The following is a 15219-nucleotide window of genomic DNA, read 5'->3' on the forward strand; positions in this document are numbered from 1 at the left end:
AAAACTTTCTGGAGAGAGATGCCGAGGTGCCAAGGGAGGAGAGGATAGATGTTAGCGCCTGGCACCTGGTAAGTTTACCCCAACCCCTGAACCCTGTACCACTTGCTGTTGCTCCACTGCCAGCAGTGCCCATGAAAGGGTTCAAGACCTGGGCACCGCGGCTTTTCAGCCCTGCCACCTGGAGGCTTCTGGCGCCGAGTCTCCGCCAGTGTGAAGCAAGACGCTGCTTCTCGTTAGCACCGTCATGGTGACGGTTTTCCCAGGACCACCCCTGCTGTGGACCTTCGTGTCCCCGCCCCAACATGATAAAGACCAGACACAAAGTCAAGGTCAGACAGACCAGCCTTCCAGCTCCGTCTCTGCCACCTACCATCCATCACTCTGAACCTCGGTGTCGCCAGCTGACCACGGATGGAAATAACCCCGTCTCAGGAAGCTGGAGGGGAGCCTGGGGATGCTGAGGATGCACAGGTGCACCTGGAGGAGGAGAGCCTGGGTACCAAGCTCAGGCGCTCAGCGGTGCAGAAGGGGACTGCGAGATCACCACTTACGTTCTGTACAAGTTCTGCCACCGGTGAGTCTCGGGTTGCCTCGCCTATCAAAAGGACATCATAACAGCACAGACCTCTTAAGCGGCTAGAGGTAGAGCAGGTCAGCGTCTGAGGCCTAGGATTCTTCCTTGGAGCCAGTGGGAAGCTCGGAGCCTGCCGGATCTCCCTGTGCCAGCTTCCTTGTTGCGGGTGGCTCGTGAACCACTGTCCCATTTTACAGACAGGGAAACTGAGGTTCCCAGGGATGAAGTAGGTCACTCACAGCCACAGGGCCGGTAGAAAGCAGATGCCAGAACCGGGCCTGATTTTTCTCTGCCCAGAGGCTCCCTGTCTGTAGGCGTCCGGCCCTGAGGGCCTCTGGGGAAGGGTCTGGGAAGCCGTAGGTGCTTACAGAGGAGTGCGTGCAGATGGAACCAGTAACACATCACACGCACACGTCCAGCTCTTTCTCAAAAGGATTCAGACGATGGTGTCGTGATGAATAAAACACAAATCCATTTCAAAGTGTGGCTGACTTCAGAGCAGATTTTTGTCTTGGGGCATTTTCTCAGTCTTGGGATATTAAAAGTCAAATAGTAGCACGCGAGGCTCCAGACTTTCTTTGTCGTTAGAGTGGCGGCCTCACAGCAAGCTGGGCACCGCTGGCCCAGGCCAGGCCAGGTCTCGTGTTCCTTGCCCACCCTGGGCCCACTGTCCACACCGTGTGTTGTGGTGATGGATCAGCCCTGCCGGCGGCTGAGGGGAGGCTCCATGGATGAGTCCAGGAGATTTAGGGCAGGAGCACGGAGCTCATGCAAAGCCCAGACCCACGGCTCCTCCGGGGAGTCCCTTCCCTTCCCTGAGCCCCAGTTCATTCATCTCTGAAAAGACTGCACTTCCCCCACCCAGGATGGACCAGTGGAACAATGCAGATGAACGCGCTTTGGAAACTACAGGTATTCTCTCTACACACACACACAGGAGCTTACGTAATGCTGCTTCTAGGAGCAAGTCTGCCTCTAAGCGGGAGAGTCAGGAGAGAACCTGGGCTTCCCGTTAGCACACCCTAAATCCCCAGCCCCCAGGCCCACCATGTGCCAGGCATTTTGTCTAAAGCATTTCACCAATCCTCACATACTCTGGGAGGCAGGCATCATGACGCCCACTTTACGGATGAGAAAACTGAGGCACAGCGCCTAAAGGGGGTTATGAGCTGACGTGGTGTGGAGCTGGGGTTACGTCCGTGACCCCCAAAGACATTGGCATTTTACTCCCAGAAACCAGGAGGAGCGCAGCCAGGAAGGAGCAGGTTCGGGACTGAGGCCCCAAGCCGGGAGTGGCCCTGGGGTTCCAGACCTGGTCCCTAAAGCCTGAGGAGCCCCGGTCTGAAAGGCCCTGTGGCAACCTGCCGAACCCCCTGGCCTGGTCCCCCTCTCTCAGCAGGCAGATCCGGCAGCAGTGGGAGGCAGGGGGGCAACGGAGGAGGTTTGGACAAATGGCCCGACCCAGCCCCCCCCCACTCCTCCACCTCCTAAATGCGGGGGCTGGAATGCTCGTCATTCGCTGAGCAGTGCTTTGGTGGAGAAAAGAAGCGAGGCTGGGCCTCCCTGTGAGCTGAGGATGATCACGGGGGGTGGGAGGGTAGCTGGGCTCTGCTCTGTCACCGCCTGCACCGTGGGCCAAGCTGCAGCACATCAGTGGGACAAGGGGACAGAAGCAGCAGGGGGACAACTGGAGGAGCAGCCTAGGGGCCAGGGAGCCCTGACAGAGAACACAGGAGAGGGGAAGGTTTCCAAAGCTGGGTCCTGGCACTGGGTCAGAAGAGAAAATATCTAAGAGCAGGTGATGATGGCAGAGGCGAGGGGACAAAGATGTGGGGACAAAGCGTGGGGACAAAGATGCTCTGAAAGGAGCCCCGCTCAGGCTGAGACACAAGCCCCCCCCACCTCCCAGGGCCAAGCAGACTGGCCACATCACACGTGGACTGGGTGTCAGACACCTTTCAAAATTTGATTCCCACTATACAGATGGGAAAACCGAGGCTCGGAGAGGCTAAGTGATTTGTGTGAGGTCATGTAGTAAGCAAGCGGGAAAAGCTACAGGGAAAGCACTGAGGTCCATATAGACACAGTCTGTGCAGAGCAGCAGTGGGGCGGCGGGGGGTGGGGGGGAGGTTAGGGCATGAGCGCCTCTGGACGTGGCAGTGACACTGGGAGAGGAAGGAGGGAGTTGGGCTTTCACCCAGAAACCCAATGCCTCTGGCCCAGAAGCCGCTCAGCTGCCGTGCTGGCAGAGCTGCTGAAGGCAGCCCGGCTTAAGCCAAAGACACCCAACTCTCATAGACAAAGCAGGCGATGTCTGGGTGGTTATTTTCAGGCCCCCACTTCCTGATGGTCGCGGAGCTTGTCAACTATGTGGGGACTCGGCCAGGGACAGGCCAAGGGCGGAGGAGAAGGATGCTTACCTCGGGCTGAGAGCCCCGAGGAGCCGTAGGGCGGGCCCCGAGTCAGCACCTCCTGCAGGATGATGCCGATGCTGAACGAGTCCCCTTTGAGGGTGCCCTGCCCCGGGGGCCCGGGCCCCCGCAGCAGCTCCAGAGCCGTCCACAGCAGCTCTGCAATCACAGGGCAGGCCACACCGCTGGCCGCTCAAGCTGCCCAAGCTGGGCGCGCGCTTCACACCTGGGGTGTCACTGCCCTGTCCCCACAGCCCCGGAGGAGGGAGCTGCTTCTGTTCTCCCCGATTCACAGGTCAGGGTCCTGAGGCTCCCAGAGAAAAAGCCATCAGCTCAAGGTCACACCACAGACCATGCTCGAGGGGTCCCCCGCCTCACAAACAGAAGCTTCAGAACCTACTGGCAGCCCCCTGCCCACCCTGAGCTGACCTTCTGGGACTGGCCGGGGGCGGGGAGCCCGCTGAGTGTCCAGCAGCGCCGCATAACCATAGTCAGTGACCTTTAGCACAAAGCGTCTGTCCACCACGCAGTTTCGGGACTTGAGGCAGCCATGCGGGAAATGCCACTGGTGCAGGTACCGCACCCCCTGGAGTGGAATCATGGGGGTCCCTTGGGTCTGCGGTGAATGAAAGGGACCCCAGGAAACCTTCCTGCCTCCCCCCACCCTTTGCCACACAGATTTTTCTCAGTTAGACAAAGTGGAAAGAGCCCAGGCCTGGGGAAGATCTGAGCATCTCTTGGCCCCCTTCCATCCCCCTTGCCTCCCACAGCTCCAGGCCTGGAAAAGGTTCTCACACGGATCAAATCCAGCAGCAGGGAGGCCTTGAAGGTCCAGTCCAGCCGCAGAGCCTCATTCCGCAGCAGATCCTCCAGGCTGCCCCGGGCACAGTACTCCAACACCAGAGCACTGACCCCAGAGGCCACGAAGAAGCCCAGGAAGGCGGTAACGTTCTCATGCCGCAGCTCCTGCATCTGCCGGGGCAATGGGAACCTTAGCAGCCTCCAAGACTGGACCAGACATGATCCTCTACTGAGCACCTAGCACAGGGTCGAACACGGAGAGGCATCAGAAATGCTGGATGCATGTGATTGGTGGATGGACAGATGGATGGATGGATGATGAATGGATGGGTGGATGGATGATGAATAAATGGATGGATGAATGGATGGATGGATGGATGGATGGATGTTGGATGGATGGACGGGATGGATGATGAATGGATGGATGGATGGATGGATGGATGATGGATGGATGGATGGATGGCGAATGGATGGATGGATGGATGGATGATGGATGGATGGATGGATGGATAGCGAATGGATGGATGGATGGATGATGAATGGATGGATGGATGGATAGCGAATGGATGGATGGCGAATGGATGGATGATGAATGGATGGATGGATGGATGGATGGATGATGGATGGATGGATGGGTGAGCAGAGCAGATAAGTGGATGAATGAGCCAGTGAAACCAGCAAGTAGAAGCATCATGAATAAGTGACTCAGCTGTAGCCAACTCCACAGAATAGGGATTCGGGCTTATTCCCAACCCAAACGACACTATGGACCTGAAAGCTGTGCAAAGTCTCTCCCTCAAGACTCAGAAACTAATGAGAAGAAGAATAGAAGGGGTCAGGCACAAGCTGAAAGCAGCCCAGCAGGTCAGAAATCATGAGCCCAGCCAGCGAGGCTAGCATTTGGCCAAGCAAGAAAGATGGAACGATTGTCCAGCACGGCCTTCCTCACAAAGACAGTTCAGGGGTCAAGGGTTAGTTCAGGGGTCAACTAAGTGGGTTGACTCCCCTCCCCCTTAGGGATCCACATGCTTATTCACATATGCGGTGAGCTAAGAATGGCCTCAAGTCCTTGGATACTCCTGCCATCAAGAGATTGGCCCTCTGGAGTTCCCTGGTGGCTCAGCAGATTAAGGATCCAGCATTGTCACTGCTGTGGCTCGGGTTGCTGAATTTGATCCCTGGCCCAGGAACTTCTGCATGCCATGGGCGTGGCCCCCCCAAAAAAGAGAGATGGGGCCTCTGACCCCTCCCTTTGAATCTGAGTGGGTTCTGTGACATTGCGACCAACAAAACATGATGAAAGTGGTCGTGTGTGCTTGGGGCCCAGGTCTTAGGAGACTGATGGCTCTCGTTTCCTCTTTCTTGGAGGCCTCTCTGGGGGAGGCCTGAATGGTCATAAGAAGTCCCTCTACCCTGAGTCGCCAGAATGGGGAGACCACGTGGAGAGGCCCGGAGGCGACTCAGAGCGGGAAGGCCGATCCTGCTGGGCCTCCTCTCCAACCACCCAGCCAAGGCACCAAGCACAAGTGAAGCCATGGAGGCCCCCTGGACGGAGGGTCAGCACGATTTTCTGTACAAGTCCAGATGGCAAATATTTCCAGCTTTGAGGGCCTTGAAGTCTCTGCCACAACCCTCCCTTCTGCCGTTTCAGCATGAATGCAGCCATAGACAGTTGCATAAACGTGGCTGCGTTCCAGGAAAACTTATGTACAAAACAGGCCGTGGGCTTGACTTGGCCCGAGGGCCAACCACCGACAGCCCATGTACAAGCTGAAAACCACCGAGGGACCCCCACCCAAGGCCCAGCAGAATGAAGAACTGCGGGTCTGAGCCCTGCTCGAATTTCCTACCCACAAAGTTGTAAGAGATTATAAGACGGTTGTTGTTTTAAGCCACTACATTTTGGGATAAGCTGTTAACAGGGTCAGAGAGAACCCCAACAGCATATTAAAGGTTCTGAGACGTCTGCGTCTAAGCCATGAGATTTCCAAAGTCCTCTGGCCCCACAGAGGACCTTCTAAGAATCGACACACGCTGGTGGCAAGATGCCCACTGGGAAATGCCTAACCTGACCGCCCATCACTCATCTCCATGAATCTGATTTTAGACCGTCGTGATGTGGGAAGTGATAATAAAATTCACCGTTTACCAAGGGTCCTTGATTGGCCAGAGACATTTCTAGGTTGTCTCATATATTCTCTCCAATCCTCACAATTGCCCCGGGGAGTGGATTTCATTAGCTCCATTTTACAGGAAAGCCGAGCACGCCGTGGTGGCAGGGCTCCCTCTGGGATCTTCCAGACTCAAATCTTATGCTCTGTCCTCCACCCCACAGTGCTCTGCAGGATGGTGACAATTTTGAGGGTGAAGGGGTTTATGTGGGTAGTGATGACAAGTGCCTGAAAGCTCCCTGGGGGAGGAACCCTGTCTCTCTTTTCTCTTTTCTGCTATGTCTCCGAAGCCCAGAGCATAGATGGTGCTTGATAAATAGTGGACAAATGGGAGTTCCCATTGTGGCACAGAGGAAACGATTCCGACTAGGAACCATGAGGGTGCTGGTTCGATCCCTGGCCTCACTCAGTGGGTTGAGGGTCCGGTGTTGCCATGAGCTGCGGTGTAGGTTGCAGACGTGGCTCGGATCTGGCATTGCTGCGGCTGTGGCATAGGCTGGCAGCTACAGCTCCAATTAGACCCCTAGCCTGGGAACCTCCATATGCTGCGGGTGCGGCCCTAAAAAGACAAGACCAAAAAAAATAGTGGACAAATGAATGGATGCGGGAAGGGATGGAGGGTACATGATGAGGTCCTTCCGCGGTGCCAATTATGCCATGCCATGACAGTGATGGAGAGGACTGTGCCCCTGGGCGTCGTGGTGATGATCATACGGGGATGTGACTTTGGGGACACTGGTGTACGACAGTGACAGTAATGCCGTAGCTGTGATGAAGTGCTGGCCTTGGGGCAGGGATCATGAGGACAGGAAGCACCTCCTCTTTTTTTGGCCACGTCCACGGCATGCAGACGTTCCCCGGGCCCGGGATTGAACCCACGCCACAGCAGTGACCACGGATCCTTAACCCACCAGGCTGCCAGGGAACTCCGAAGCACTTCCTTTTTGGAGGCTAGACGCTTCCCCACTGAGTAGGGACCAATCCCGACCGGTGGGGTCTCACAGCCCCGCGGCAGCCCTACCTTTCTCAGGAGGCTGAGGCAGCTCGGCCGCAGCTCAGGGGCTGTTCCAGCTTCAAACTTCTTCAGCCACACCCACTCCCCCATTTAAGAAAAGACAAGAACTCCCTGCTACTGGCCCCCAACTCGGGTAAATCCCTCAGCCTGTCTCTGCCGCAGCTTCTTCCCCATAAACGCGCTTTTTCTGTGCGCCCCAGGCCAGGGAGACCCCGGCCAGCAGAAATGAAGGTCAGACTTCATCTCCTTTGGCGGACAGGCTTGATTTGCAGTCTTAACTCCACCACCTTCTAGCTCTGTGACTTTGCACAAGGGACTTCACGTCTCTGAGCCTCACGTCCCAATTCCGTAAAGTGAGGACGGCAACCCCACCCAGACTCAGGGCTAACAGACGGTGGATAGAAAGCGTGTGAGCTCCGGGCCCCGAGGTCAGCTTTAATCTGCAGGCCTCAGGCCCCTAGGACACCCCAGACCCAGTGAAGCGAGGGGAGCTCCATCACCTGGGGGCTCTGGGGCGGGGAGGGGGGACAGGCAGAGGCCTCAGGCTGGGGTCCTTGCCCAGAGCCGGCTGTCGCCTCAGCCCTCTCTTCCTTCCTGCTCGGCCTGGCCCGCAGCGCACTCAGGGGAGCAGATAAAACACACTGACTCCATTAAAGCCTCCCTTCAGCCGTGAGACAAAACAAAATAAAACAAGATGGGCTTCCCCAAGGGGGAAGGTGGAAAAGAAGGAACCAGAGATTCCCATGGTTCCCGTGGAAACCATCAGCCCAGCTCCTGGGCCACCAGACCCGGGAGAGTCAGCATCCGTCAGCTGTTGCATCTAGAACACAGCTCCCGAGAAGTCACAGAGGCTCTGACTTCTGACCTTCCGGCCTCCCTGTCGGCTGGTGGCCCAGGCTCTGCCTGGAGGCTGGCTGTCCTGGGCTGGGTGCTGCCCTGCATTTCAGGGCCTCAGACCCTTGACAGAAGCAGGCAGGAGGGTGACCACGCTGGCAGCGCCCAGGCCCAAGTGGCCAAGGAGTGACCCACGGTCAGGTCACAAAGCACTTGTGACCAGGGGCTGGGAATCCTGCCACCAACTTACTGTGGGACCTGGGAAAGTCAGTGTCCCTCTCCCGGCCTGTTTCCCATTCTGTGGCAGGAGTAGGGCACACAGAGGCCCGAGAGGCTATGGGCTCCCTCAGCTTCTCCCAAACGGATGACACCTGCCCCAGAACCCGGGCCTGGGGGGTGGCGGGGGCCCTTACCTGGAACAGAACCACGCTGGTGGGCTCCAGGGGGGCTGGCAGGCTCCTTGCCGACCCCTGGGCTGCTGATGTCAGGCCCCCACCATCCGCCACGCTTCTTGACTCACTGGCATTGTCCACGTGTAGCCTCTGGAGCGGGCAGGTGCAGTCAAGGGCCCAGACCGGCCTCAGGCCACTGCCTGCCCCCCCAGCCCGGTGCCTGCCTCCCCACCCGTCTGCTCGGGGGCCGGTGGATGAAGGTGAGCTCCTGGGCTGTCAGCAGGATCCGGTGGGGGCCCCGCACCAGCTGCAGCTGCTGGATGCCCAACCTGGAGGTGAGAGAAAGAGCAAGACAGGGAAGGTGGTGCCAATACCACCCCCCACCCCCGCGAATGGCTCCCTGGACCTGCTTCTGACCCAGAACCCTCCTGCCCACTCGGTTTCCCCTCCCGTCTCCCCATCAGCCCCAGCTGGGCTGAGAGGCCACCCCCAAGCACTGTCCCCCACAGAGCCCCTCGGACCCGCTCAGGGCTGGACCCGAGGCCTGATGTGCCTGCTGGTCCCCACCCTCGGTGTTTTCAGCTCGCCTGGCGGCCTCCCGGGGTGCTGAGACCCTCGGGTAAGGGCTGGGGGTGGAGGGTTGCCCCTTCTGGATGTGGCTGAGGCTCAGGGAGCCCAGAGGACCTCGGACCCAGGAAGAATTGTTTGCAAAGTTGAAGGGCCCCGGGGGTCACCCTGGCCAAGCCCTCACTGCACAGACGTGTAGCCCGAAGCTCAGGGAGGACAGAGTCCTGTCCAAGATCCCAGGCTTTTTCCCCGAGTCTCCAAAGGACCTCCTGGGAGGCACACTGGCCTTGACAGAGCCCTGGCCGAGGCTTCAGGATGGACAGGCACGCAGGGGGGTCCTGAGGTCTGGGATGAAGGCTGGGGAAGCTCCCTGCGGGCGGCCAGGGCTGGGTACACAGCTCAGAGGCCCTGTGGGGTGGGGCCCGGGGACCAAGCCATGCTCAGGCGCACGGAGGACTCACCTGGTGAGGCCAGTGAGGGCCGCGCTGGCCAGCAGCAGGACACAGGCCAGGGCCAGAGCGAGGAGGCCGCCGGGGGGCTGCTCACCTGCAGGAGAGCGAGGGAGGACATGAGGCCCACCGGTGCCAGCCGCTTCAGTCACTCTGCCCCTACTGCTGGGCCTCCTCTGGGAAATGGAGACGCAAACCCTGCCCAACCCCTCCCGGGGGCGAGGCTCAGAACGGCCCCAGACCCAAGCCCTGCTTGTGGTCTGGACATTACACACAGATGCTGACTCCCCGCACTGTTGCTGGGGTTCTCACCACAGGCTCCCGGCCTCCCAGGCCCCACAGACCCTGCTCGGACCCCATCACTGTCCCGACCACACTCTGGCCCTTGTCTGCCAGCATGTCAGGCCCTTTCCCGCCAGACTGAGAGCAGCTGGAAGGCAGTGCCTGTATCTGACTCATCTCGGAGTCCCTAGGCCCCTAACACAGGTGCTGGACAGGAAAGAGGCTGAATAAAAATTGTGGATCCCTGTCAATGATTACATGACGTCTTGCACACCCCCCATGATGGGCCACTCACTACCTGTTTTGGCAGCTAATTTTGATGTCATTCACTTTGTTAGAAGAGCCCTCATCCAAATCCTGAATCACTGAATCCAAATCCCTTTGGCCCTCCTTTCAGGACTGGGTGTGAAGAGGCCGCTTAGGACCACTGGGCAAGGTGGGGAGGGCTACTTCGTTTGGGCAAGGCCAGCATCAGCCTGGGCTGGCCCGGTGGCAAAAGGCCAGGCCCGTTCTGAAGAAAGGACGCTGACCTCCTCTGCCACAGGAGCGGGGCCATCCCTTCCTTCTTCTTCCTCGCCTCCCTCCCTTCCTCCCTTTTCCGGAAGGCCAAGCGCTGCCTGTCTGCCCGCCGAGGAGCCTCCCCCAGTCTGAGTTGGGTCCAGATAACAAGAGCCGCAGTGAACACCTTGGAGGACTTATTAAACTGCTCTACGTCGCAGCGCACTAAGCATCTATCCTAAGGACGTCACGGATTTCAATCCCATTTTTCTGCACAACAACCTCGGGAAGGACGGGTGGTCACGATCACGATTTTATGGACGAGCAAAGAGAGGGACAGGCCACAGTCCGAGAGGGGCAGAGCCTAGGCTGGCACCCGGGCAGCTTTTCTCAGGCATCTGGGCTCCCAGCCACCACCCACCCTGCCTCCCACCCAGGCTCCTAAGAAGGCAGCTCAACTCGCGACCTGGAGGAAGTGAGGGAAGAAGCAGAGACAGGAAAGCGGTCCGGGGCTGGGGAGCGGCCAGCACAGCGGTTCTGAAGCAGGAGTGTGGCTGGTGTGCTCAACGGGAGGGCAGCGCAGAGTGTGCCAAAGACTGAGGGCAGGGAAGCCGAGGGCGGCGAGGGCTCTGGCTGCACTCTGGGTGAGACGGAGCCTCTGCAGCCTCCGGGCAGGGAGAGCCGGATCTGGCTGTTTGCCAAGGATGCTCCAACCTGCTCCAACCTGCTCCAACCTGGATGAGGTCCAGGGACAAGGGCAGGAGCAGAGTGGCCTATTGGGAGGCCACTGAGTAATCCAGTGAGAGATGGCGGGGTAGGCGGGGACCTGGATGAGAGAGGAGGCAGGGGAGTGGTGGGCAGGGCCCTGGTTCCCAGCAAATTCTTTTTTTTTTTTTTTTTCGTCTTTTTGCCATTTCTTGGGCCGCTTCTGCAGCATATGGAGTTTCCCAGGCTAGGGGTGGAATCGGAGCTGAAGCTGCCAGCCCATGCCAGAGCCACAGCAACACAGGATCCAAGCCACATCTGCAACCTACACCACAGCTCACGGCCAACGCCGGATCCTTAACCGGGCAAATTCTAAAGCTGTGTGCTGACAGGCTGGGCATGGGGTGTGAGGAGGGGGTGCCGGAGCCTTGGGCAGGCTGCGATCGCCACTACCTGCCATGGGAAAGACGCTGGGAGGAGGCTGGGCAGACCAGGAGTTCAATTTCAGATAATGTCATATTGGAGATGCCACCTAGGCATCAAAGCATCAAGTAAGAGGGGACACTGAGAGGTGGCAGGATCCTGAAGGACACATCATCCCCAGCCTCACAGAGCCGATGCTCTTGAAGACCAGCCCCAGGCTCCACGCTCCAGGGGCTACTGTCTAGTGGCAGAGACAAGGGCAGCAGAGATAACATCACGCAATGTGGTCAAACCCATGATGGGCACAGCCAGGGGCTGAAGGAGCCTGGAAGAAACCTTTACAAAACTCCTCCTGCATCAGCCCTGGCTCGCAGACCTCACCCTCTGACAGGTGTTCCTTCCTTCATTCAGCAAATCCATCAGCAAACATTTCTGGAGCATCCACTGTGTGCTGAGCTCAGTGCCAAGAATTGAAGATGCGATGGCAGATGAGGTTCATGGTCACTGCCAGCACCGTGGTGCAGCTCACCTTCTACTGGGGGTGGGGGGTGAGGGCTGGTGCTCTAAGCCAGTGCAGGGACCATGGTTCATTCACTCTTCCATCCCGGGGGCTGAGCACAGTACCTGGTACCTAGTAAGTCCTCCATCCATATTTGTGGAAGAAAAGAGGGGTAAATAAACAGGCAAAGGCTTCTTTTTATGAGTGCCCACCAGTCTGGGGAGAGATGGCATGGGTCCTTTTCAACATAGGACACATACCCTACGAAGCTGTGCCCCAGGGGCTGTGGGAAACACCGAGGCAAGGCCCCCCAGCCCTGACTGCAGCTGTTCTGGAAGGAAAGGAAGGATTTAGCCAGGCAAGGTGGGGGCACTCTAGGAAGAGGAAATGCATATGCACGTGGAAACCCAAAAGGTGGCAGGTGTGTTTGGGGAAAGGTGAAGAGGAGAAGCGTGGGGAGATGGAGCTGGAAGAGCAGCAGAGCCTAGGTATGGATGGGGTGGCTGCTGAAGTTTTGGGGCAGGCAGGGATGTAAGCAAGTCTGGCCAGACCTAAATTCATCCACCACCAGCAGTAACAATAACCAGGTGTGCATCTGGGGGTGCACTTGTGTAGACACATAGGTGTGTGTGTGCTCATCTCTGCTGATGCACTTGTGTGTCTGTGCAGTTTTGTCAAAAATGAGAGGCTGGGTGGATGAATGTCAGGAATGAGAACGTGTGGGCCTCCTGTCTCACACTCTGCCGTGGTCAGGGGGTAAAAGGAATTCTGTACTGGGAGTCGATAGACCAGGGGCTCCCTGTGTGACCTTGGGCAAGTCACTTAACTGTTCTGAGCTTCGCTTTTCCACTGGGACATGTGGAGGACCTTGTCACAAGGCTGCAGTGTAGTTTAGGAGGGCAGAGAGCTAGGAACCGGCTCTGTAAGTGCTTTGGCTCTGCTTGGCCTTGGGGAGGCCTTGCTAGTCTTCCCTGAGGCATAACAACCCTTGGTTCAGTCTTATCAATGGAGGGTCAAGCCTCTTCCTTGTTCCTGCTCCTGCCCCTCACCTGAATGTCCACATGGAGAGCCTTAATGAATGAATGAGTGATGGATGGATGAGTGAATGAGTGATGGATGGATGAGTGAATGAATGATGAATGTATGGGTAGATGGATGGATGCATGCATGAGTGAATGAATGGTGGATGCATGAGTAAATGATGGATGGATGGATGGATAGATGAGTGAATGAGTGATGGATGGGTGGATGGATGGGTAGATGAATGGATGGATCATGAGTGAATGAATGATGGATGCACGAGTGAATGAATGATGGATGCATGAGGGACTGAATGATGGATGGATGGATGGATGGATGCATGAGTGAATGAAAGGTGGATTAGACAGACGGAGGGACACATGAATTACCTCTCATGCATAGTGTGTTGGGATCAAACCAGCAGCTGGAGTCACGTGCCAGAGGGACACCTCCTGGAAAGTGTATGGCCCCTGCCCAGGGACTGCACCTGCCACGTGCCTGTGTCCAGGATGTGAGTGGGGACCAGCTGGCTTCCCCGACCATCTGTGTCCAACACGACGTACTGAGCCAGCCTCCTGCCCTTCTCATCTGATCTGGATCCTCTGGCTAAAACCAGCCACATCCAGAGACGCTGTGTGGCCCCCTAAGGGGGCTCCTGAGAGTCCTGGCCCACAGCTCTCAGAGCGGTTCAGGGCGTGTGCCAGCAGGACAACGGCATCGTAGATGGTTCCAAAGAGCGGGGACACCTGTGAAAGAGAATGTCTCTCAACCTCAGAACCCCAGGGCATAAGCCCGCAGGTATTTCTGAGTCCTGGCCCTTCTTTTAGTCCATTACCTCGGTCCCCACACAGAAGCCTCGCCATCTCCTCGGCCACCACTATCGTGGCAGCCGCCACCCCACATGGGCATCTCAAACTCACCCAGTATGTCCTAAACAGAACTCCGGGTTCTGTAGGGTTCTTCCTGGCTCTACTGCACCAAACCCCACTCCCCCAAATTTCAGGAAATGGAACGACCACCTGCCCAGGTTCTCAAGCCTGGCACCTTCCTGGATCCCAGCGCCTCTCCTTCCCTCTTCCAGGTCATCATCCAATCTTTTTGGCTTTATTTCAGAATCGATTCCCAATCCAACTGACTTTCCCTACCTCAACTCCTGTCACCTGGGGCCGAGCCCCCCTCACTGCTCACCTGAACCACACAGGAGCCTCCTAAGGGCCTCTCTGCTTGCCCTGGCCCTCCTGAGACCACTCCCCATCAAGCAGCCAAACCATGGCTTTAAAAAACAGAAATCAAATCTTTTCTTACTTCAGCTCTGCTGATGGTCTCCCTTTTCATTTATGGTAAGTTCAGACTCCTTACCCTGATTTACAAAGCCTCACAAAACCATGGCTTTCCTGTTGTGGTGCAGCGGAAACGAATCCAACTAGTATCCATGAGGATGCAGGTTCGATCCCTGGCCTTGCTCACTGGGTGAGGATTCAGCCCTGCCCTGAGCTGTGGTGTAGGCGGCAGACAGGTCTCAGATCCCACGTTGCTGTGGCTACAAGGTAGGCCGGCAGCTGCAGCTCAGATTGGACCCCTAGCCTGGGAATCATATGCTGCGGGTGGGGCCCTAAAAGGCAAAAAAAAAAACCCAACCAACCAACCCAACAAAAAGCTTCACATGATCAGGCCCCGAGACAGACACACACACTCACACGCACACACACCTATGAGAGAAAGACAGGCACACACAGTCATGCACCCAGGGAAGGCCCCGCCTGGGTGAGGAGCACGTGCACACCGGCCCACGGCCCCACACCCTGGGCCCCACGAGGGGCCGCGCTGACCCACCTGCTCTGGGTCCAGGCGCGCAGCCCCTCCGCCTGCACCGGCCGCTTCGAAGGCCTTGTCTGCCGCGCCGGACTCCAGGCTGACGGTCAGCACCGCATCGTAGGCCTCCCGCAGGGCCCCGCCGTCGCCCAGGGCCGGGTAGGAGCGGTTGCGGAAGGGCAAGGCGAAGAGCAGCGTGTCGTAGGGCAGGAAGACCAGCCTGCCGTCCGCCAGGCCCCCGGCCCACGCCCGGCTCATTAGCGCCGTCTGCTCAGAACCGCCCAGGAGCGCCGAGTGCATGCACAGCACCACGACTGGGGGAGAGGCGGAAGTTCAGCCCGGAGGCTGGGAGCGGGGCTGGGAACTCAAGGTCCACTCCGCCCCCTCTGATGCCCCGCCTCCTCTGATGCCCCGCCTCCTCTGATGCCCCGCCTCCTCTGATGCCCCGCCCCTCCGTCCGAGGGAAAAGCGGACTTTCTCTTTTTCCCGCTCCCCCTGCAGCAATAATAGCCAAGGTCACCAAATCTGGGTGTGGCTGACCTAATAGGGAAAAAAAAAATCCTCTCCGCTGAGGATACATTTGCGTTAACGTTTCTCTTTACCCTTCCCAGCACATCAGTGTGAGCGACTTTCCGCCCTCCCTCGACCCCACTGGCTCTGACGATGGCTGCTATTTATTGACGGCTTGCTCTGTGTTGTCCTAAAGTACTTCGAGAAACATTTAGTCATGCAATTTACAACACAGAAAAGTATGTTCTTCGTGATC

General features: G+C 57.7%; 1 protein-coding gene across 1 annotated transcript in view; it reads right to left on the reverse strand.

The window, feature by feature from the left end:
• Positions 1-14792, reverse strand: part of LOC100523457 (guanylate cyclase D-like) — a 34915-nt gene extending 20123 nt beyond the window's left edge. Inside the window, 10 exon segments of the mRNA XM_084978328.1 lie at positions 2995-3144; positions 3415-3571; positions 3781-3957; positions 8220-8348; positions 8431-8527; positions 9227-9311; positions 13031-13109; positions 13111-13230; positions 13232-13387; positions 14475-14792. Coding sequence (XP_084834454.1) covers positions 2995-3144; positions 3415-3571; positions 3781-3957; positions 8220-8348; positions 8431-8527; positions 9227-9311; positions 13031-13109; positions 13111-13230; positions 13232-13387; positions 14475-14753 — 1429 coding nt within the window. The 5' untranslated portion in view covers positions 14754-14792.
• Positions 14793-15219: the final 427 nt, after the last annotated feature.

This window comes from Sus scrofa, chromosome 9, assembly GCF_054392235.1.
Source record: "Sus scrofa isolate SSC_HxYL_T2T_F1_AM1 chromosome 9, Sscrofa_HxYL_maternal_Yorkshire_Landrace_v2.0, whole genome shotgun sequence".
In the NCBI taxonomy this organism is placed as follows: Eukaryota; Metazoa; Chordata; class Mammalia; order Artiodactyla; family Suidae; genus Sus; species Sus scrofa.